The sequence below is a fragment of the Ursus maritimus genome, unplaced genomic scaffold, assembly GCF_017311325.1.
Source record: "Ursus maritimus isolate PB19 unplaced genomic scaffold, ASM1731132v1 scaffold_9, whole genome shotgun sequence".
Taxonomy (NCBI): Eukaryota; Metazoa; Chordata; class Mammalia; order Carnivora; family Ursidae; genus Ursus; species Ursus maritimus.
The window spans coordinates 59687785-59712720 of record NW_024427107.1 but is presented as its reverse complement, the minus strand read 5'-3'; the positions used below and the strand labels follow the sequence as shown (position 1 = coordinate 59712720).

The following is a 24936-nucleotide window of genomic DNA, read 5'->3' as shown; positions in this document are numbered from 1 at the left end:
CCGATAGGGTGTTTGCTTCCAAGTGTCTTCTGACTCTCTGTTCTTCCCCGTGGGAGGCTGGCATAACCATACCTACCTCCCGGCGTGGCTGCGAGGCTTCCGTGAGATCATGTGTGTGCAAGAGTCCACGCCTCCCATAGGGCCTCATGCCCCAGCCAGAGCCTGCAGAAGGTTACCTCCCTCCCTTCCCTACACTGAAGTGGATTTTAAATGGGCAATAAAAGGAGATGGTTTTCTGTGGATAGCCAAGAAATGTGAAAGGATGAGCGTAGGTACCCGTCCCTCATCATAGCCAGCCACTGCTCTCTGCAGCACACAGCTCGGGAGCGGCGGCAGCCTTCTGAGGAGCATTATAAAGAAAGAAAGTCCGTGGGGCACCTGGGTGGCTCAGTCCTTAAGCGTCCGCCTTCGGCTCAGGGCGTGATCCCGTGTTCTGGGATCGAGCCCCCCATCAGGCTCCTCCGCTGGAAGCCTGCTTCTTCCTCTCCCACTCCCCCTGCTTGTGTTCCCTCTCTCGCTGGCTGTCTCTGTCTCTGTCAAATAAATAAAATCTTAAAAAAAAAAAGAAAGAAAGAAAGTCCTCACCTGGGGCGTGACTGGGTGCCCTGGAGGGTCTAGCACAGGTAGTGCTCAAGGCAAGCATTGCCGGTGTGAGAAATCACATCACCTCCAAAGAGCAAGTGCCTTCTGACCACAGGCCACTGAGTGTCCCCGCCACTGCCGCCCGTCCGGTCAGCCAGGTCCAGCACTGCGCGTGAGTGTAGCTCTCGGCATTTACTCGACCCCGGAGCACCTGGAGCGCGTCCGTGTGCACAAAAGCTGTGTGAGTAGGTGGTGAAGGAACTGAGGCTTAGTGTGTGCCATGAATTCTCAGAGACTGCAGGGGTCTGTGCCTCTCTGTAGGTACTTCTTTGTAGCTATGCTTAAAAGACATCACGCAGCCATACTGTGGCAGCCAGCTGGACCCATTTTCTAACTAAAAGGTATGTTTCTCCGTTCACATTTATGTCTTGGGCTAATTTCATGTTATTACATGTTATGGACTTTGGACTTTCTCAAAAATAATTGAAATTTTATGTGTTAAGTCGCTCAAGCCCAAGAAAGGGTCTGTGGCAACATGGTTAATAAAAAACAGAGCACCATCTTGGACTGAACAGCTGGTGTGACATGAGTCGGGGAGAAAAGGCCCTCCTAGTGGTAGCCGTTTGTGGCTAGCGCAGGAAACTAGGTGAACTGCTTGCTTAGGACTTTGCTCCATAAGAAGTGTATTTTCAGGGGCAACTGGCTGGCTCAGTCGCTGGGGCGTGCAACTCTTGATCTCGGGGTTGCGAGTTTCTGTGCGAGCTGACCAAAGAGGCAGCATACCGTGGTGGAAGGCAGATGCCGTTTACAATCAGAAAGCCTAGAATTGGAGCCCTAATGGCTCCATAGCTGTGATCTGCATTGTTGGCAAGGTTATCAAGTCCGAAGAATGCCACTGGGACGAGTCATTCTTTTGCTAGGCCCTTCGGTGACTCAGGACCACTGCAGGGGATTGTGTCTGATCTCCAGGAGATACCACACATAGTCCTCCCAGTGGGACCCCGCCTCTAGCAGCAGTTTATTTCCCTCCCCCCCCCATCGCCCCACCCTCCCCCAAGCGGTGGTGGGTTCTATTGTCTTGGTGTTTGTTCCTGCTGTGCTCTTTCTACGCTCCCCCATGCCCACTGTCTCCTCTCAGCCTTGTCAAGATGATCCTTGCTCTTCACTTAATAATTAGCTCAGTTTCCCTTCCTCCTGGAGGCACCCCTGCTTCTCAGTCTCCCCACCAGAGCCAGGTTGTCACTCTTGTTTCTCTTCGAATAATCCGCCTCATGCCTCCATCCTACCGCTAAGTAACGATCATTGATCATCATATTCCCTCACTGAATAACAATAACACATCTGCCTTTTCACTGGTCCATCAGTTTCTTGAGTAGTGTTTGATGCGTGGTAAGCGTTCAACTAATTAATGTTTGTTGATTGAATAAAAGAGCACAGGGGAGGTGCTGAGGAAGTTATTTTAATTCTCTTCTCCCCGTGTACTTTATGGAACTACAGCAGTCATAAATTGTTTTTGTTTTCTTTCTTTTTCTCTTAAGGGACGTGATTCAAACCTGGGTGTAAGCAAAGAAGATTAAGTACTTATGAGGCTGGAGACTGGAGGGAACAGATAGCATAGATGTGCACATACTTTACAAGTAAATACTTGAGACAAACTATAGCAACATCACAGGGAGACTAGAATTGTATGACTACAGAGATGAGAGGCTGAATCACTTGCTTCGTGCCTACCCTCTTTGATTAGCAAAAAGCAGGCTCTCATGGAAACCGTGCACGCTACTGAGGAATCGTGGGCCGCACAGGAAGACCAGTGGGCACCCTGCACCAGCAGCATCCTTGTCTATGCAGCTTTTGATAAGAAGGCAAAATCCTTTCAATTAGAAGCTGCTGTTCTGTTGTGATTCCCAGCTGCTGTTTACATTTTATTTTAAAGGGTCTGTTTCGCATTTCTCTCTGGCTCTGTCTTTGGGGATTTGTTCTTTCTTTTCTTTCTTTTTTCATTGTTACTTTTTTTTAAATGTTTTTATTCCTCTCATCCTGATGTCATTTACCACAATAACTTGCAGTTACACGGTGCATGGCAGTTTATAGGGCATGATCTCATTTGACCTTCATGACTTTGACACATAGAGAACTCCATTTGCATAGGACCCCATAGAAAGTGGTAGATCCAGAACCCAAAGTCCTCAAGCCACGTCTTCTAACTTTGCAAGTTGGCTCTGTTTTCCATTATATTCTGTTGCCTTCCTTGAGCCATAATGATAATAGCTACCATTTATGGATTGTTGATGATATGCCCATGTTTGAGTTAAGTGGTATCATCTAAGCCTCATAGTAGAAGTATCTCCATTTTGCCGACCAGGAAGCCAAGATTTAGACAAATACCTTTCCCAAGATCACTCGGCTTGTAAATAGCAAAGATGAAATTTGAACCCAGCTTTGACTCTGTCTAAATCTGCTTCTTCACTAAGCTTTGTATTCCTAACCTCTTAGCTGAAATTTTTTTTGAGCTCTTAGTGCAAAATTTAGGATGCATCCTAATTACCCAGCAGGCCTTGTTGAAACAGAATTCTGGGCCCTTCCCCTGGAGTTTCTACCTCAGTGGGCCTTGGTGAGACTGGGAATTCCCATTTCTGCCAAGTTCCCAGGTGGGGCAGATGATGCTCCTGGTTGGGAGAACACGTTTGGAGAACCCCTGCGCTTGCCACACTCCCCCCCCCCCCCAGGTGCACTGAAACGCTGCCAGCAAAAATGTGTTTCATCTGGAGGGTAAGGACTTCAATTATGCATTATTACGTGGCCCATTTTAAATGGGGTGTACCCCATCCATTATTCAGTACAACTTTAAGGATAAGATTATTATGGCCATAGAGTAGTTCCTGGTTTCTAGGTTAAATTCAGGTCATGTCATTTTATTGCATTTTTCTTTGCAGTCATTTATGAAAACTGTTCTAACTTCTGTATCGCCACCTACACAATGGGGAGCTTAATGCCCATCTGAAAAGGGTAACAAAACCATTTATTAATTAAAGCTGAAAGTTCTCTGGGATGAGTTGCCTGCCTTATCTACTTATGTTCTTGCTTAGGATATCATGTGTTAATTACCTCGTATTTTGAAGAAGTTTATGATTTTGATGTGATTTACGTTTCTAAACTTAATCGTGGAGAATGAGTCCCTTTAAGAAGGCTCTCCCCCTCACTTGACCCGTCTTCTCCCTGTATTTCTTCCCGCATCTCTAACCACTGGTAACCACTAATCTGTTATCTATCCCTAAAATTGTTACTTCATGCATCTATATAAATAAATAATGCAGTGTATATCCTTTTGAGATTGGCTTTTTCACTTAGCATAATTTCCTTGAGGATGTTGTGTGTATCAATAGTTCATTTCGTTTTATTGCCGAGTATTCAAGGCTGTAGATGTGCCACAGTTTGTTGAATCATTCACCCATTGAAGGACATTTGGATAGTTTCCCGTTTGGGGCTATTAAGGATAAAACTGCTGTGAATGTTCATGGACAAGTTTCTGCGTGAAAATAAGTTTTCATTTTCTCTGGGATAAATGCCCAAGAGTGCAATTGTTGGGTCATATGCTAATCCCATTTTTAGTTTTAAAAGGAAACTGCCAAACTTTTTTCCACTGTGACCGCGCCGTTTTACCTTCGTACCAGCAGCATGCAAGGGTTTCAGTTTCTCTCCCGCCTCACCAGCACCTGTCCTCCTGAGGGTAGCCGTCCTTGTGGCTGATCTACATTTGCACTTCCCTCATGGTTCATCACGTTGAGTATCTTTTTACGTGCTTATTGGCACTAGGTATCATTTCTTTGGAACAATATCTGGTCCATCAGTGGCGTGTGTTCAAGTTGGATTGTCTTTTGATTGTTGAATGGCAGAATTCTTTACATATTCTGGACAAAAGTCTCTTATCAGGTCGATGATTTGCAAATATTTTCTTTTTTCTGTGGGTTGTCTTTATACTTTCTTGATGGCAACTGGGAGGAGAGGGAGCCCCGTCTTCTTGACTGAACTTGCCTGACATGGAGCTTCTAGAAGGTGGAGCTGGGAGGGGTTGGTAATGGACCAGGTCATGGCTCAAATGCCACAGACGCTCACTGTTCTTGCCAAGATCTGGTAGGTTTTCTTGAACAAATGTTTTTCCATTTGTCATTATATCCTTAGGACAATTTCCAGAAACTTTAAATGAATGTTTTTATAATTTTTACCAGTTAAACTGTTGTTTTGCTAGGGAGAGTGTGCACAGAGTTCCTTAGTGCCTCACTGGGCAAGGCCAGCCTTCTCGAATGTACTTTATGATGCAGACACCCCCAGGAGATTTTACACCCTCTTTCTGAATTATCATAAGACGATTCTCTGGTAGGTCTAGCAGCTAGAGGAGGGTCTTCTCAGCACAACATCTGCAGGACTAGAACGGGGTCTGGAACATTGTGTTTCTGGAGAGAATGACTGAAAAAAAAATCACTGAATTTAAGCATCTAGAAAGAGGTGGTTGTGGGGTATGTGAGCACATTTAAGTGGAGAGGTGGGTCCATAGAAGGGCTGAGTGGAAGGGTACCAAACACATGTGTGGCCCACCTAGAAAGACTGACCCCTTGCGGGTTCATGGGCTAAGCATGGTTAGAAATCTGAAAATCATTGTTTTAAGTTTCATGTGTACATGTCCTGTATTTGTCTTTATGTGTCTGTAGGGATACACACACGTTAAACATACATTGTACACACATGAGCAGAGACCTATGTATACATACACATACACATACCCTTATTTATACAAGGGTTATGGAAACCTTTGGAGCAGTGGGATATTCCAAAAGGACATTCTTCTTTCTTACCTAAAAGTAACATAAAGAATAATGGGATGTTCAAACAATCTCTCATCATTTTGCTGATGAGGAAACTGAGTCCCAGAGAGCTCATGTGTTTCATTCACAATGTCACAGCTACCTAGGGGCAAGAATGTTCATCCCACGTCTCCCGTTACCTGTTGCGTGAATGAACACAAGCTTCAATCATGTAAGCTTTATCCCCTGCATCAGCAAATCCTTCTTCTCTACCACCAACACCCTAGAATAACTGTCATTTGAATTTTTGCTGTAAGTTTTCTGCCTTCCCTCTACCTCCACTCCTTCCCTAAAGTAAATTCTGCAACTGGCAACTTTGAAACTTGTTACCATCCAGAACATTAATAGGGTTTTACATTTTTAGCCGCCTAATGATGAGGATGTAGGACCTTCTGTGCTAGTCCCTCAGGGGTTTCTATTCTGGGCATTTATTAAACTTCCCTGTAGTCTGAAGTATGTTTGACCTTTTTATATTAAAACAATTTGAGTTTAAAGTTTATGTGTGTGTGTGTGTGTGTGTGTATACATATTTCCCTCTTCATTCATTACGTAGAGATCCCAACATTTTTAACAGTTGAATTTGAAGATACTTATCAATTATTTCCCTATGTTTGGTGAGCAAAGAAGAAGCCATTACCATCATAATTTAATATTTCTTATTTAGCCAAATTTGAGCCCTCTTAAAAATCTTTTCTACTTTCAAGTCTGTTTTGCAGTTTAATTAATGCAGCAAGGGTTTTTATTTTACTCTCAATGGAGATAATCTTAATCCATTCACGGTGACCTTTTCTTGTGCAAATTAGTTGTACAAGCTTGTTTAAGCAAATGGTCCTTTGCATGATGTCTCTTCTTAATGACGGGTTTATAATTGAAAATTGGCTTACTCCCATATGCCTAGTTTGTATGAGAATATAAAAATAGATGTGGACTTTAAAAATATAAATGTATATATCAGTATCCCAAAACGAGGAGGGAACAATCCGATGCCTTCAGGCTATGATTAAATTAGACTATTAGAGTCAGAAAATGCTGGTGACATATGCTACTGTCAAAGTCACACCTGTCTGCCGAGCACTGGAAGCTCTTGAAAAATGAGAGTGATTTCATCTTAGCTCTCAGAATCCGCACTTTCACAGGACAGGAGCCATTTCTGGCTTCCCAAGTTTGCTTAAACTCATAATGAACCTGAAACTGCGTGTTTAGGAATGTGTTTGTGGATATCACTTTTAAAGTGATAGCCCTCAACAAAATGAAATGCTCCTTGCTTTTCCTGCACTTCACCAGCAGAAAGAGCAGCTGACGCTCATGTTATATTTTGCCTTTTTTCAAGTGCAAAAACCATGTGATACCGCCAAGTGGTATTTGAGTAAAAGCCACAATCCTCTCTTCTGCACCCCGGTTTTCTGCACCCCCTGCTGTTTTTTTTCTCTTGTTATTCTTATTTCCCCATTTCTTAGGCCACCTCCTTCCGTATCCTTTGTCTTTCCCCTGTAAGTCGGTTGACACCGTTCTTACAACAGCAGCATTTATCTGGTGTAGCTGAATATTCTTGGTTAAATGTAGAAACTCCAGTGTGAAGGAGAAAGTGAATGTTGTTTTGTGCTTGTGATGGAGGTTTCCTGAGTAGGTTTTAATAGCGTGGGGTGGGGAACAAGGACCGTCTTAGTTTTGCTGAATGACATGGCATTAAACAAGCCCGACGTGTTGTGATCTTTTTTTCTTAAGCTTATGGGAACAAGACATTTCATCAAGACACAAAAATCTGATTTTTGGAAGCCAAACCTAGGCAAGCCAAATAGTTCCTGGGACCATCAGGCTTGTCTTTTGTGTACTGCTTGCAAAAGACCCTCATTGCTTTGTCCCCCATGAAAGTTCACCTTTGTTCTCCCTCACGCAACACCCCCACCTCCACAAAGGGAAAGTGAGAACTGCCCGCCAGCCAGCGTGTTTCCTGAGTTGTTCTGGGTAATTTCATGCAGGTGTGCACCCACAGATGTTCATTCATCCCCCACTCCCCCTCTCCTCACGGGGCCTCGTTTGCTCATTGCTCCTCCTCTCCTTCTAGGTATGATTATCGGGAAATGCTGCACAATGCCACTTTCTGTCTGGTTCCTCGTGGTCGCAGGCTTGGGTCCTTCAGGTTCCTGGAGGCTCTGCAGGTAAGAGACTCGGAAACCTCCCCCAACTAGGGCTGAGGACTGAAGTCAGACGGGGTGGGTTGAACCTTAGCCCTTCTGCTGGGATCTAAACAGAATGCGTAGTTTGCCTTGAACACCTCAAGTCTGTGTTCCCAAGAAAGTCTGCAACACTTTTTATAAGTCGGGGGGCGGGGTTGGCAGGAAGAGGATTCACTCCCTGTTTTCAGACGTGGGAAGATTAAATGGTTTCACCACCAGGGAGGATGGGTTCTTCAGGGACATGTTTGCAAACGGAGGGTAGATCTGACTGCCCAGCAGCAGCCTCGCTGGGCTCCTGCAGAGACGCTGTCTTGCCTGGAAGCCGGTCTCAGGAGCACTCGCTGGCTTAAGAAAATGGCTTCTTGGTGGTGCTTCCCCGAAGCAAATTGTCTTTTCTGCCCACCCCACTAAGTTGTCTCTTGGTGCCTCTAAATTCTGAGAGTGATGCCCAGGGGGTCACGCTACACACTTTGGCCCGCCTGTCCCGAGGCTCTGCAGCTCTGGAGCCTCTTGGGGGGGGGGGGTCCGCTCATTAGCCTTACTCTGCAGAGGGGCCTCACCTGCTGAAACACTTGTGCATATTTCCTGCACCTGGGGGTTGCGCTCAGCCCTCCGTGATCCTGAGAAGTGTACTCAGCTGAGACTCTCTCCTCCTCCACTTCTTGCCTCTGGCTCCTCTGTTCTTTCCCCTTCTATGTTCTGCCCCTTGCCAGAGTCTGCTTTTATGCACAGTGCTTCCTAACATACGTCCTTCTGTCGTGTCCTCCAAAGGAAGAGCTTCCTTCTCCTTAAGGCCCTTTCCACTGTGTTCTGCGAAGCATACAGTCACTAATGTTCTTGTCGCCTCTGTGGGATGTAGCATGAAGCAAATAGTTCTCCGCTTTGGATTATGAGTTATTTAGACCCAGAATTGGGTCCTTTGCCTGGCGTTTCTTGGCTGACAGATCACTGTGCAGGCAGTACCTTGGTCCACAGTGGTTTGGATCCCTCCACAGTGAACAGAGCGGGGTTCCGGCTCAGATGTTGGCACTGCAAGGGAGAGGTGAACACCCTGTAAGAGTTCAGTCCACAACGTGCTTCGTCAGGAGTGCCAAGCCCCATTCTGCCCTTTGTTGCTCCTAACGGTGGGGTAAACCACTCCACGAGCAGACGTGTGGCAGTTACATTGACAAAACCGTTTATATTCAAGGTTGGTTTTATGCTAGGATGTTGTTGGTGGACGATTTTGTTACATCAATAAAACTTCTCGAATGAGGCCAGTCGTCTCTGTGGCAGTAAGGTAAGCCAAACCATGTACTAGAATAGAAATGGGGTTTTAGCCTTGGAGGGCAAGACTTGCAAACATTCAGATCTCGGCTGGATACGTACAGCCTTCACGTGACTTGGTAACTCACCCGAGCTTACTCTTCTGCTGAGCGGCCCGGATCCATGCAGTGATCCGAGCAAGATACGCCCGTAGTTGAGCTCGTCCTGATGTGACCTCCTGTTGGAAAGGCTCCCCCTGCCGCTTGCCTCCCATTCATGAAGCCCCCTTCTTCCCCCAGGCTGCCTGTGTCCCTGTGATGCTTAGCAACGGATGGGAGTTGCCATTCTCTGAAGTGATTAATTGGAACCAAGCCGCCGTCATAGGCGATGAGAGATTGTTATTACAGGTAAGGAAGGGGCCCCGGCCTTCAGCACATCAGCGGCTTATTGCTGCCCCCGTCCAAACTTTCAGAGAAGACGAATCCAAAAGGTCAGCTCTATAAAAGAAATTTTCTCAGGAGAAAATTGCCTGTGTCATGGTGAATATGAAGTCATTTAATATGACATTGTTCACTTTCCCACACAAAACCCACCCGGTGCGGGGAAGGTATCTGGCAAAGGAGGAGTGGCAGGTAAAGGACATGAACTTGGATGGTGAGAAGAAGCGTATATCCATCCTCTTCCGTATCCAGAATTTTTAGAAATTGTACCAGAGAGTTTTTGTACCATCCTGCCACTTCATATTCCTATCCCCTCTTGCCGTAATTGCCTTCAGATTAATTTTCAGAAAGAGGGAGGTCTCTAGGGTTGATTCTTATAATTCGTGTTATCATTGCTCAAATGATCCAGTCTGGGAGACTGAGCAGTGATATCTGTAACGTGTGTATTTAAAAGAGCAGGCTCTAATAAAAATGATTTTTTAAATGTACTTTTTGCCATTTGGATCTCTTTATTTTATTTTGTTTTATTGTATCAAGAACACTTAGCATGGGATTTACCTTCTTATTTTTAAATGTGGGATTATTATTGTTGACTGTGGATTCAATGTATTAGACATCTCTGGAGCTTATTCATCTTATTTAACTAAAACTCTATGCCCACTGATGTAGTGACTCCCCATCTCTTCCCCACCCCCAACCCTTGCAACTCTCTTTCAACTCTAACTCTTTAATTCTGTGAATTTGACTATTTTAGATACCTCATGTACGTGGAATCATGCAGTATTTGTCTTTCTGTGACGGTTTGTGTCCCTTAGCGTAATGTCCTCAGGGTTCATCCCTGTTGTCCTATATTGCAGAAGTCAGACTTAATATGATTAAAATGACCATATTACCCAAATTGATCCTTAGAGTCAATGCAATCCCTATTAAAATCCTAATTGCATTGTTTACAGAAGTAGAAAAATAATTCTAAAATTCATATAGAACCACAAAAGACCCCAAATAGCCAAATCAGTCTTGAGAAAGAACAAAGCTGGAGGCATTGTTTCCTGATTTCAGAATATATTACAAAGCTACAGTCATCAGAATGACACTGTACCGCCATAGAGACAGACCAATAGAACAAAATAAAAAGCCCAGAAATAAATCTACCCATATACGGTCAACTGATCTTCAAAGAGGATGCCTAAGAACAGTTCGAACTTCTCAAGAGCTGCCTGGGAAGAGGAATGTGGTACAGAGAAATCTAAGGGCAGCAATGGTCAGTCGCTAGATTTCTTTTTTCTTTTCTTTCTGTGTTTTTCTTTCCTTTTTGTTTTGTTTTTTGTTTCTTGTTTAGAGAACGAGAGCATGGGTGGGAGGGTGAGGTGGGGTAGGGAGCAGAGGGAGAAGGACGGAGAGATTCTTTAGCAAGCTGCACAACTTGCCCGGGGCCCAATGCAGGACTTGAGCTCACAACCCTGGGATCATGACCTGAGCCAAAATCAAGAGTCGGACACTTAACCAACCGAGCCACCCAGGCGCCCCCACTAAGGATTTCTAAAGCCCTTTTGTGCAGTAATGTTTTAGGTTCCACATAAATTGCCATACTCCTTTCTCTAAAATTATGGAATATTTTAATGTTTTTCTTTGATGGCATTATATACTTTACCTTGAACTATCACAAGTATTGCAGAATGATTTTTTTTTTTAATGTCCTGGCTTTTTTTTTTTTTTTTTAATATCAAGAAAATCGAGTTCCTAACTCTTGTTGATTCTGCTTGTACTGCCGGCCAGTCTGCTAGCTGGCTGATGAAGTAACCCAGTTCTCTTCCTAAAGTAATGGGTGAGATACCTGTAGCTAAGAGAACTATGAATTAGGCAAGCCAAGCTGAACACATGCCCAGAACATTCCTTCCCTCTGGTACTCAGGTATGTGATCTCCGTGGCCCCTGGGAACCTCCAAAACAAAAGAGGAATCCGTGACCTAGCAAGATCCTCCCTGGGCCAAATGGTGTATGTCGAAAACATTGACTCACGAAAGGCCAGACAAAAGCGCTAGGTATAGTTCTTTTTCCATATTACCTTTTTCCTTCCTTTTACGAGTTTTTTTACACATTGCATGATCATCAAAGGAAACGTGGGAAATAAAAGGAATAAAAAACAGCCATAATTTCTCCAGTTATACACCAACGCTCCTGTGAATTTGATGTGAATAACTTGGGAGTTTGTCTTGGAGAGGAGAGCATTCCAGGATACTTAATTGTGTTTGTCCACTTTCTGCCATTTCACCAAAGCTGGTGTGGATTTCACCTTCTGAAGCAGTTGTTGCTTGAGTCTGAAGATTTTGTTTTCGGTTCTGCCCCCACCCAAACTTGCTCGTGTTTTCCCCTCTGGTATGCAGTCTGTCTTTGCTCGGCTGCCTCCCTGTTGAGCAGCGACCGCACTGTCGTTGACAGTCGCTGGAAAGAGCTGGCACCAAGCCCAAATGTCTGCTCTGGGAGATGTTGTTGTTGTTACAATTTTTTCGTTTCCTGTTTTAGAACAGCTCGGATGTTTTTATTTGCATATATTCTTGTCATTATGTCACCAAGAGAGCTGAATGTTGCTTTCCTGTATCTATTTTGGTAGATTCCATTAGTTTTGTTACCATACGTGACCTTTTGTTAAGACTCCATTGAGTTCTGCAAGGCTGAACAATCCAACCAAATTGGAATTAATTTATCACTCTCGCATACCTGTCTCTCAGAACAAGCAGATTAATAACCAATAGCCAGATGCCATGAAAATCTGCAACTCTGTCTTTTCAGTCAGTTGGAATTCTCTTCCAGAGCACTTGGCAAAGAGCTCTCATTTATATTGTACGTACAAATGGGCCGCATATAGTTCACTTGATGTCCTCACGTCAAATTGTGGCTTATATAAAAAGGGGAATGTATTGGTAGGTTAATATGTGATATTCCCTTGGGGCGCCTGGGTGGCTCAGTCAGATGGGCATCCCACTCTTGGTTTTGCCTCAGGTCATGCGCAGCATGGAGTCTGCTTGAGATTCTCTTCTCCCTCTGCCCCTTCCCCCCACGTGCTCTCTCTCTGTCTCTCTCTCTCTCTAGAATAAATAAATAAAATCTTTTTTAGAAAATATGTGATATTCCCTGTATTCATTCATAACCATAGCCTACCTAGTTTTCTGGAGACTATGTAGTGACAGTAGCTTTTGGCATTTTTCTAATGGACTAGTTTCTTGTGATGATGACAAAACAGTGAAGTCAACCTATATGACTCTTAGAATATGCCACTGACATTTAGAAGAAGGCATGATCATGAAAATTGAGCAAAGTTTTTCTAGTCTGTTTTGTCAATCTAGGTAATTTTCGCAGTAAATAAAAATACATTGGCCTTGACTTACCAAGGATCCATGACGCGGATAGTTTCTCTACCTTCCCCAAGGATATATTACTTCCAGTTGACCTTGAGTTCTAATTTCAGGCTACCATTTGCCTGCCAGTGCTTCTCCTTTACCCGTGGCCTCCATGCTTCTTCAGTGTTGGGCATCCAGCTACACACTTTGGGCCACAGATTTAGGATCTGTTTTAGGATATTACCAAAACAAGTGAGCTTGTCCTTTCGTTCTTACTGTAAAGCTATTTCCTTGCTCCTCTGCGGAATAGTCTTGAGTCAAAAAAATGTGCTACCACCTCCTTCCCTCCAGTGGAAATTCAGATATAGTCTTAGTCACAATGCCATAAGTAACTTTCTTACTGAAGCAGCTAACAGAGCATTCCTGCTTCAGCCCAGGCCCCCATGTCTGTCTGATTAGTTACGCGTTAGCGAAGCAAGCATGCAGAAAGAGGTGAGCACAAGGGGGCGGTTGCTAATCACAGGGAATCTCCTCTAAGAGTATAGACTCCATAAATGAAATAGACCTTGAACCATAGGTGAAGATAGGGAGCAAGCCCAGCAAACTCACCAGAAACCCAGGAAGTACGTGTCAGAGCTCCAGATCCAGACAAGTTCATGTGCAGACATTAAGCAATTGGTCCAATGTTGAATATCATCACCCTTGTGTCAATAATAATAATAGTGGTAGTAATAATTTGCTGTGTTAATTAAGTTTCCCACGTTCTAGGCACTGTGCTAAGCACTTATATGATCTCCATTACAACCCTCTGATGTTAGTACTGTATCCCCATGAAGAGATGGAATCTTTGAGAGATCAAGGAACTTCTCCACGAAAGCACAGCTAGTAAATGGTAGAACCAAGAATTCCCACCTTGGTCTGATTCCTGTGTCCCTGTGCTTAACCATTAAGTTATATTGCTGGTAAAAATAATGATATCCCTATGGTGGGTGCAACTGGCCATGTTCAATTCAACTCTTATTTCTTGAATAACTACTATATAAAAGCCATTCTTATAGCCTTTAAACGGGTGGCAGGATGGACAGGACTTAGATCTCTCCTTTAAAATCATGTAGCCTGTAGAGAATGGTGATGGCTGGACATGTATGATGTTTGACAGATCGTGGTAGATTGGGTAAGTGCTGGAGCCAAAAAGAGAGGTCAGGGAGCAGGAGAGCTAAGGTCACAGGTATGTGCATATAGAAATGACTGTCCAGATACAAATTAAATGGAGAGGCTCAGAGACGTTCCCTTAAAAACTCTTTATAGATCATTTGGAGGCCCTGGCATGGCATGTCTTGGAAGTGTTTGGGGGATGATGTCTTTCAGCCTTTCCCCAAAGCTGATAGCTCCTGTCTATGTAGAATGTGATTGTCCATGTGCAAGATTGAGGATTTTGGGGACCCTAAGCGATAAGCTGTTACCAAATCTTAGAGGGGACTTTAACTTCCATGAATTGAAGGTCGTTAGAGCTGATCCCCAGTAAGTATTGTTTGTACCTGACATCTCTTAAGGGCATTTCAACTTAGGGGTTGGTGATTTTTAGCCGATCAGTACACTAAAATCTGAATGCTAAGAAATATAAAAGCCTAACCCAGGCGGGTTATTTCAATCAAATGGCATCTCGTTGTTTTACCGTTATAGTTATTATGTGCTCACCTTGTGTTACAGATTCCTTCTACAATCAGGTCTATTCATCAGGATAAAATCCTAGCACTTAGACAGCAGACGCAATTCTTGTGGGAGGCTTATTTTTCTTCAGTTGAGAAGATTGTATTAACTACACTAGAGGTAAGTGAGACCCCTTGGCTCTTCGTCTTGAATAATGGTCCTTTCTTCATACACTTCTGTTGGCCTTCTCTTCTGTTATTGGTGAGGCGTAATTGGTCAAATGGGACAAAACCAAATTTTTTGTACTCGGATATGTCAGTGAACCCTCGTTTACCTGCTCTGCCGCGCCCAAGCAAATCCCTCCATTCCTAACAAAACTCCACAGAGGGAAACTGACACGAGGAGGAATTATACTTCTTGACACAGAGATCAGCCTGTCTTCCATCATTTCAGCAATACGTAGCAAAGGACTGTCCTCCCGTCCTTTACACTCAGTGGCATCCTTTGAAGACCTGTTTCTGGAGCCCATTTAGAAACCAGATAGTGACCGAGTAGGGGAAAATCTACCATTCTAAAAATCTGAACAGTTTACTGGGCACCAGTAGCATTGGGGTACCACAAAATCAGTTCTCAAGACGTGCAACCGGTTGCACCAGCGTCAATGTGGCAAGGATGCGTTACGAAGAAAATCAGGATTACGCTTATCTGGTGCAGAGAGTGTTAAACTTTATGAAAGCAGAAAATCTTCTAGGCATATGGGTGTCCCTTGTAAGTTGCTTTTTTTTTTTTTAAGGCAGGAGGGGAAAAGGAGAGGGAAGCATGGGGATGGTTAAAACCTTTGGAAGTAGAACAGATAGTGATGGCCTGAGGCTACACCAGAGTAGCACAAAGAGCTGAGAAAAGAGTTAGGGAACTGCACACTCGTGAGTTACAGCCTCGCAGGAAGGAGAGCAGAGATCCTCTGATAAGACACACCATTGGGGTGATTCTCAGGTGTTCGCATAACGCAGCGGGGGCGTCTGTGGCCTCACTTTGGAGTATTTGCTTTGGAAAAGTGTTTACTGCTCCGAAAGCTGATGTAATTTGCAGCATACACGGAGGTGTCTGAGTGATACCAAGAAAACTGACAATCACCCTGTTTCGTCCACACAACTGTTTCTCTTGCCGTCCTGGGTAGCAGAGCCCGTGCTGGTCATGCCCCGGGCACAGTGGCACATTTCCCTACCCCAAGCCGAGCCTGGGCTCCTGCTCTGGTCCAAGCATCTTCTCAGGAATGGGGCACATTTTTTTTTCATCCTGGAACTGGGTGAAAAGGGGTCTTTAGGAGCCAGGCTCACGCCATGAAGGGGACAAGGTCAGAATGGCCTCCAAGGGCTTCCTTCTTGTAAGCAAACCTAGGATTCCTTAAAATTGATGGCATTTTTTTCATCTGTTCATAGCAGCAGGTTTGAATATGTAATAGATTTTACTCTTCTCTCCTGTCTTCCATCCAAGACCCTTCCTAGGCCCTTCTTAAGGAAAGTTGAATGTCAATATTTATTTTCTTTGTGGAATGAGTGCTTTTTATGAAAAGAGTATGTGTTCGTTTTAGAAAATAATGGAAAATACTTAAGCATAAAAACAAAATAATCTACCCATATAAAATCACTATTGACATATATATACACACAAACACATATATATTTGTTTTTTCTAGGCCAATTTATGCACATGTTGTCATTTTTAAGAGGATCTTTCAGGGGCATCTAGGTGGCTGGGTCAGCAGAGCATGCCACTCTTAACCTCAGGGTAGTGAGTTCAAGCCCCACGTTGGGTGTGAAGCCTACTTAAAAATAAATCAATCAATAAAGAGGAGTCTTTCTAAACTTAGTTTATAATATGTTTTTTTCTCCTTTTAATAATGTATTGTTAACATTTTCTCATGCTGTTAGATTTTTCTGCAATTATTTTAATGACTATATCATATTCTATTCATGATATCAGTTTCTTTCATTATCCTCAATTTGAAGCCATTGCCATTGTTTCTGCTTTTTCATTACTATACACATCGTTGAAGCAAATAGCCTCAGCATTGAATTGTTGTGCAGGTCCAAGATTACTTCCTTACGATTAATTCCTTGAAGTCAAAGTCCTGGTTCAAAGAATATGTCAAAGGCTAAGATTTCTAATAAATTGTCAATTTTCCTGCAGTAGAATAAAATTAATTTATATTCCCTCCAGCTTATATGAGAGGACCTGTTTTTATTAGTTCTGGTATTTTTCACTTTCACCAGTATTGGACATTGTATCTTTCAAAATGATAAATCATTATTTTCTTAATTTATATTTCTTAGGATATTAGTAAGAATGAATTTTTTCATATTTCTTAGGCAACTCACAAAGGAAGATATCGAAATGGCCACAGCGTTTTTCCCATTTTTTCTCATAAGTTTTTAAGAGCTTATTATATTAAAAATATTAACCCTTTGACTCTTTTGTTGCAAATATTTCCCCCAACTTGTGGCATCCCTTTCTATTTTGTTTGTAATGAGGCAACCTTTTCTTCTGTGGCTTTTCCATTTGCTACTGTTCAGAAAGGACCTTTTGACACATAATTTAATTTACCTGCACACACTCCCTTATATTTTTCTGGTACTTCCGTGGTTAACTTTTTACATTTAGCTATTTAACCCAGTTTCCTTTTATGTATATGATCTGTATTGAAAAGTCTACTTTTTTTCTTTTTTGACACATTGTTGTGTAGCTTGTCCCAACATACAAAGTTTCCTTGCCTCAATATTGTCACATGCCCCATTGATGCACCTCGGGGTCTGCTCCTGGCCTTTTGATTCTGCCCTATTAGTTGTCCACTCTAAAACACAAAGGCCACATGTTTTCATTTTTCCTACCTTTTGCCCTCCTTTGGTAGACCTCCATTTATTTAACTAATCTACAATTGTTGGCTATTAATGTTGTTTCGAATTGTTTTGTATAGATCTAGATACAGACATCTTTATCCAAGCATTGGGTTTCTACATGTATATTAGACTACATTTCTATTTCTCTAGCATGGAGTCCTTAAAGGGGGATTATTACTAAGCGAGAGTCTAGGTTCGTGATCTGCTTTGCCAAATGTCTCTTCAAGAAGAATGCATCAGTCTGGACTCTCATAAGCTGACTGGGGGGAGACCTTCTCTAGCGGCCCTCTTGTTAGCCTTAAGGATCATCATTAAAACACACACACACACACACACACAAGTGTGCAAATTTGCCAGATGAAAGATGGTATCTCATTAATTACATTTCTTTTGAGTATGGTTTATTGCACAGAACCGGTCTCTTGCTTCTTCAGTTAGCAGTGCTCAGTGATCCTGCAGGAACAGGTGGGTGTGTTGTAGTCGTCAGAATAGAATCTCAAGTCAAGCTGTTGTCATCGGTGTGCTGGAAAGGCCTTCTTCCCCTTGGATTTAAGCCATGCAGTTCTTTAGCGACACAGTTGTTTTGCAAACACTACGAACCATAGACTTCATTCAAATTTATAGCAACTGTCAAATCTCCTTATATCGTTCCAAGATTGGAGTGTCACAGTTTGACCCCTCAACCGAATTGCATGAAAGATACCATCCAATTTCTCTTTTTAATTCAGAACTCAGATTACCCCAGAATTCAGTGTAAATAGAAAAGCAGAAAACATGGCAGAAAATGCCATCCACATACACCAACAAAGCCAACGTGTTTTTGAGAACGACTTAAGTACCACATATCAAAAATGCCTACTTGGCTTAGAACTTAGACGATGTAAGTCAGTCTGTGCGGAGCTCCTCAGTGAGGAGGATAATTCGGCGTTACCCTTAGGCAACATAGATTTGAGGATCTTTTGCTTTCAGGATGTTCTACACTCAAGACTAAAACTCTGCGTCTGTCTTCCTTGCTTGCTGTACTGTAGGCCATGGGAAGGAGGATGACTCGGTGTTTGCTGAGTATAAGCTTCATGTTGTAGGTGATGCCTGGGCACAACTGGAAGCAGGACCCCCTCTCTCCAATGCCAGGGTCGAGTTGTTAGTGCTTTACAGTGCCCTGCACTCTGTCATACTTGGACTTGGTGTGATAGAAGCTTCCTAATTCTGCATCTTGGAATTTAGGAGCTATTGAATCAGAGCTAGGCTCTTTGGAGCTCAGTTTTGGTGCGTGTATGCCAATTGAGAATAATGACAGGGACAGGGATAAAATATTGCAAAGACAGTGTTCCTTCATAGATCCCATTATTTGTCAGAATATGACACAGCGGTAACCTGGCACTAATGATTGAACCTTGGGAGCTCAGTCAGAATCAAGGTGAGTGAAGGAAAAGTGCGCAAGATTGTACTAATGTGTGAAAAGAACTAATGGTAGTTTGGAGAGCACATTTTTAATGGAGTTTTACGAAGTATGCTCCATTTTTTCTCTCCAGTTACCTAACAATGCGCACTCCAACCATGGTCTTGCTGATGCTGTTGTGTAGTGGAATATTAAAATCCGCGAGATAATGGAAATAGAATGCTTTGGCTCAAAGTGAGGTGGCATATGGAGGCACCGCGTGTGTGAGGCAGTCTTGCATTGGTTAAAAGACCAAGTCAGGGCCACACAGAATGACAGTAACCTGTAACCAATAGTCCATTATTCATAAAACAGATGGCACATAAAAAAGAAAAATAAGGAGCCTGTCATTCTTACCTTTGAATTCATATTAATGAGAAATATTATCCTTTTCAAGGGTGCCAGTTACGCCTACAATGAAAAGCTTTTGTGTCACGTGTGTATATGTGTCTGTCTGTATTTGTTGTTGATTTTCTTCATAGCCGAAGAGATGTCCAACTTCTAAGTGTGATGTCTTCTTCCACAACAATAAACAGTGAGCTCTAGCACTCTGAAAGGATCCTGGGAGCTGTCCAGTGTAGCGATAGGGAGAATTGAACATTAGGAGAGGGACAGAATGACTTTTCTATTTGGTGAAATGAGATCCATACTCTTTCAGACTTTTGAGAAGGCAAGTTGTTACAAACCCTTTAGAAAATGTTTGTCGATATGTGCGAACAGTCTTAAAAGTATTTATGCCCATTGACAAACTCCTCAAGAATCAGTTCTAGATGTGGAAAATTTTAATTCATAAATATATTCATTGCTTTGCATGAAAAAATTACACTATTGTTGGCCATTTAGGTTAAGTAACCCATTAATACTACTAATAATATGGAAAAATAGTATCGCAGTGTAAAAATGGAAAAATCTATGCCTCGAAAATGAATGCAGGCAAAAAAGGCAAGTCTTAAGTGTAAAAACTTAGCTATTCCTAACAAATTCTAAGAGGTTATTATAATTTGTGTGGTATTTTATTGTTTCTTACAAAGGAGAAAAGGGAGACATAAAAGTAGCAAATTGCTTGACCCAGGTTAAAGTAAATATTTGCTATTGCTCTTGTACCTTTGCTGATATCTTCCTATTAAGATTTAGTTGAAGAGAGTATGACATGCTCATTGGCATCTCAGAAGAATACTGTAACTTCTTGTATCCTTGAATTCAAGACAATAACACTGTTGTGATACTGAACCAGAAAGAGTATGATGATGAAAAGCATACTGCCGAAAGATGATGACCCGTTTGTGGCATCCTTTAGATACATGTCATTTGTATATGTGTCAGATTTATGATCCTGTCTACTTCCAATTTATTCTGTGTCTTGATACCCGAGTTCATTTAAGTGACCACATGCTGAAAAGTACGTAAATTCGGAAAGCAAAAAAAAAGAGGATCTAAATGAAAAGCTGTAAGGGAAAATAGACAGTAGATTTGGAAGATATAAATAATATAAAACTAGGATAAATGGTATATGAAGTGAAATTGCTCTCCATGTGAAAACCCTTCACAGCCATAAGAAGTTTCTCATAATTAATACCTAGACAACAGCCTTTTAACACATCTCTGTTGTACCACCACAAGGAAATGTTAATATTTTAGCTAGATTCCTAAACTCTCCACCAAATTGGAAACTTCTACCTAGCCATATAAAATTAGCAGTTTTGATCTGGGGGAAAGGGAGAAATGCAGAAATCATTGAACTAAAATATTTGAGTTCTTCCAAATTGCCTCCTTGCTTCCTTTCTTCTCTCTCATTAAGGAATGTAAACATGATAAGGTTTGCAGAAATAAATGTAGCTCACTTTATTACTTCTCTATCACTATGTGGGATGAGACGATTGTGTTAATAACCTTCAATAGTAAAGCTCCATTGAAAATGGTCTTTACTTAAAGTCACATTGCATTAAATGGGGGCCTGGAAAATAATGATTTAGGTCTTAAATCTCTTGAGAGACATGGCAGGCTTATTCTTTTTTTTTAAGTACAGAAAAAAATTGCTGCAAACATGAAATCCTGTATCAAGTTAATTATTTGTCAAATCATATCTTAATGAGTGGATGCTATAATTACAAGAGTTTGAAAGTCACAGAGAGAAATCTGTAAAGTGGACTAATCACGTTCATCTGACAAATGATTCAGGATGGGAGAATGTTGACTCTAAATGTAGAATTTAATGATCTGCGAGGTCCCAAAGTCCAGAGAAACTAATGAACTAGCGTGGCTATTAGTCTTCATATGCCATGGTTCTTGTCCTATTATGTGGGATGTTTTGAGCAATTGTTAACTCACTGCTTTTTGAGATAAAATATAGAAAAACTTCAGCTAACCAGTGCCCCAAAGTCCTACCATTGACTTTGAAAGGAAAACGAAATATGACAACTAAATCTGCCTCCTCAATGAAAAGAACAGATTGGAACGTCAACAGTTTCTAGAATGTTCCGTGCCTTCTGTACACTCCCAACCCGGTCTCCACATGCACATCTCAGATCTTCCTGGTGTGGATCTAGAACCACAGTCAGATGCTCAGCCATCAAGGAAGCTGTTCCATGCACCCTGCTGTGAAATGAGAACATACTTACTATCATAGAAAGACAAGGTCTAATTTATGGTAAAGCTGAAGTTTAATTAGGAAATTGGATTAGCCACAATTCATCTCTTTCTCTCTCCCACTCTTCCACTGCTCTGTCACACTGTCTGTGTCCCAGACACTTTTATCAGTGGAGAATTTGGGGATAGAGTCACTACTTTGAGGGTCATCATTCCTCACATTTGGTTTGAACATGCTCCTTATCAGATACTGTCAAGGTCTCAGCCTCACCATATACTGTGTTTTTATCTTCTAGATTATTCAGGACAGAATATTCAAGCACATATCACGTAACAGTTTAATATGGAACAAACATCCTGGAGGATTGTTCGTACTACCACAGTATTCATCTTACCTGGGAGACTTTCCTTACTACTATGCTAATTTAGGTAAGTGATTTCCTTCCAGAGCGCTGTCCCCTTGTTTGCCCTCCAGATGTTGTCCAGACTTAAAGTCCCTTGATTTCTGCATTCTGTAGCAGGGAGCAGGGGTCTTCCTACCAGCCTTCATTGGAGATGGCTTTCTAGAGCTCTGTCCTGACTGATGTATCAGGATCAAGGATTGTAAATCCAGCAGTGCATTGCAAAATGGAAAAACTCCTTTCTTGTCTGAGCGGCTGGACTTCACATACAGTAGATTCATTCCTTTTTGAGAAATAGGCTCCCCAAATTACAGATCATTTTGAACATGACAATGGGTTTGCTATAATTTTACATCTCCTCGTTTATAAAATGGAACCAGGAGAGCTCTCCCTAGTTTCTTTTTTTTCCTGCAATCTCAACTTCTCTCTCTCTTACCAAAGAAAAATTGAATTAATAAAGGGGAAGAAGACAGATTTAAGAATGGAAGACAAGAGACAAATCTGTCCACCCACTTAACATTTATTGTGCTCAGTCTTAGGTGCTCCGTTAATGCAATGCTTGGTGGTAGAAACAGAAAGTCGGTTGAGATACAATCTGTGCTCTCAAGCAGCTTTTCGTCTAATCATAGTGGGGGAAAGGGAAAGGACAGAGGGATAAAGCTCTCCAAAAGGCTCCTGTTACTGCTGTCGACGTTCTGTACATGGAGCCCCACTCGTGCGAGCATTAGTGACATCTTACGCATTCCCCTTATTCACAGTTCCGAATGGAGAAACTCTGACATAGTGAAGCATCTTTCAAGTCGCTGTGGGATAAAGACTCTAGATTTTCCACCCCGTCCCGACATTCTCCATAACAGTCTCACCTTTCGTTTTGAGTTGTGTGTGTTTAATTTGAAACTGATAAAAAGAAACTTAAAAAGAAGTTGTGGCGTGAACTATCAACCAGTGACAAAGAACCCTTTAAGCCAAACCAAACGTGTTACGGGGACTGTATTAAAGTCAGTGAATGGCCCACATGGATAATGTATTTAGAATTTGGTAATTTTCGAAATAAGGCCACAGTCAGCAAAAGGCCTCCATTATTTCCAGCAGAGCAGAGATCTTCATGTGGAGTGAGCACGTTAGAAGTGTGTACGTGATGCTTCCTAAACTAGCACAGGAACATGTAAAAGCAAGGACTTGTCCTCACCAGGAGAAAGAAAACCCCTCCTCCCTATTTCTTCTTCTTCCTCAGCAAAGTTTTGCATGTGTCTCTAGAAAGTGGAGAAGTCAGCTTCTTTCTAACATGCAATTAAAGTACCAATGGGATGATCTAATTTGCTCTACAAAACACTCGCAGAATCCTTTAGTAGATGTTGTCTGATTCCTACCTTTATTCTATCAACATCAAAGCTTAACTTGAATGTCACTGCACAGTCTTGTTTGCATTGAAGCTACCAAAATGAGAAATTCCTGGGTCTAAACTAGTGACGTTTTAGAAGGTTGTAAACATGTCTCCAGTTTCTTAGTGAATTCTTCCAGAAAACCTCCTTCCGAGGGAGAAGCCATCTCGCTGCTTTCTCTTCGGTGGCTCCTGCTTGTTTTCTATATTTCCACCCCAGGCTTCAGAGCACACAGCGGCGGAGGTCTGGGTCACGTACTTTTTCCCTCAGTTTATGTCAGTGCTGCCCAAAAAGAGCTTCTCGAGAGCATGGAGGCTTCTGCTCTGAAATGATGATGGTGGTGAGGGATCCCCATGAACACATACTGAGCACTTACTGTGTGCCGAGGCCTGTTCTAACTGCTTCGTATGCCTTCAGTCCTTACATTCCATGCTCCTAACAGCCCCATAGGTTTGATGCTCTGACTCTCAGCCCCATTTCACAGCTGCGGAAACACCGAGGGGAAGATCCCACCACCAATGCCGGTAGCACAGGGATTCAAACCTGGACTGTGAGGCTCTGGATGCTGTTCTTTGAACCTTTACCACTTCCTGGTCATTATTGGAAATAGTACTAATCGGTCCAAAAAAATAATAATAAAAAAGCCCACCTTACGTCCATTATGAAGAATAAGAGCTATTCAAATACCCAGGGAGAGAGCACGTTTTCTTAAATGCACGTTAAGTTATAAGTGGCTGGCGTAGACTCTTCTTGGAGTAGAGAGTGGTGAGTGGTGGGGTGCGTGTTCAGACTTTGGGTCCCTAAAAAGCCGAAGGGAGATCAAAGGTGCAGGGGAGGAAGAGGTTATCAGAGGAAGAACCTACAGGTGGACGTGGTGCTGTAAATTATCAAGGTCTCAGGCAGCAGTTAACTAGCAGCTTTTCACCTTGTTTCTGTTCTGTCGGGACATAAGAGCAAAGGAAAAATATGCGAGGAGGGAACATTAGCTTCAGGGCGAGGCAATGGAGTGAGGAGGAATGATTTTCTAAGTGTCGTTTTCCAGTGTTTCATTGGGCTCCTCTCCCGTTTCTATTGCAGGTTTAAAGCCCCCTTCCAAATTCACTGCAGTCATCCATGCAGTGACCCCCCTGGTCTCTCAGTCCCAGCCAGTGTTGAAGCTTGTCATGGCTGCAGCCAAATCCCAGTACTGTGCCCAGGTGAGTGGGGGGCGGACCGCAGCACCTGCCTCCTCCAGCTCCGAGGACCGGAGACCCCCTCACCCCCACCCGTGCTCTTACCTGCTCCGTGCTCTGCTCCCTGGACTCATCAACGTCATGCCCTGTTACTCCCCTTCCATTTGTCACGCCTTGTTACTCCCTTTTCACCAGCTTAGCTAACGGTTCTTGGAAGTGAAATTTAGCACAGGTAAGGGATGAGTTACAAAAAGATGTTTCGCTGGGGTAAGGTTAGAACATATACCAACACATTCTTGAAAGAACGTGTAAGGACATTATTTTGTTTTTAAACGTCAAAGGGGTAAAAGTAACCTCAGAAATGCCATGGGAGGGCCCAGAAGACGAAGTTTCAACAGAAGAAACCCGCTTGTTGGTGTCAGGAGGTGTCCGCTTTTCTTTCAGAGCACCCATGACTTCATTATAAAACTGGGAGCAGGAGATTGTATCTGTGATAACAAAATTTTCCAAATCAGTGTCACTCCCGTACTCTTTTCACAGTGGCTTTTCTGGTTTGTAAATGAGGTTGTACAAGGAGGCTTACAAACTTGGAAAGAATTAAATCATGTTGAAGTATGCCTTTCTGAACCGACCACATTTATTGGAAATAATAAAGTCACAGAAATCAGCAGCCATTCTGGAGAATCCAGATCATGAGCTCGCCCTGCTAGCTCCATCTTGGATTCTCGCTCCCACGCTGTCTGGAGTAGCACTGCTTGCTAGCCAGCGTT

The 24936-nt window shown here is 42.7% G+C and overlaps 1 protein-coding gene across 1 annotated transcript in view; it reads left to right on the top strand.

Moving 5' to 3' along the window:
- The window catches only part of EXT1 (exostosin glycosyltransferase 1), a 275604-nt gene that overhangs the window by 233775 nt on the left and 16893 nt on the right, over positions 1-24936 (top strand). The window contains exons 2-6 of the mRNA XM_008689279.2: positions 7507-7600; positions 9163-9270; positions 14351-14470; positions 21508-21640; positions 24072-24190. Of these exons, the coding sequence (XP_008687501.2) occupies positions 7507-7600; positions 9163-9270; positions 14351-14470; positions 21508-21640; positions 24072-24190 (574 nt within the window). The remainder of the gene's footprint in view (positions 1-7506; positions 7601-9162; positions 9271-14350; positions 14471-21507; positions 21641-24071; positions 24191-24936) is intronic.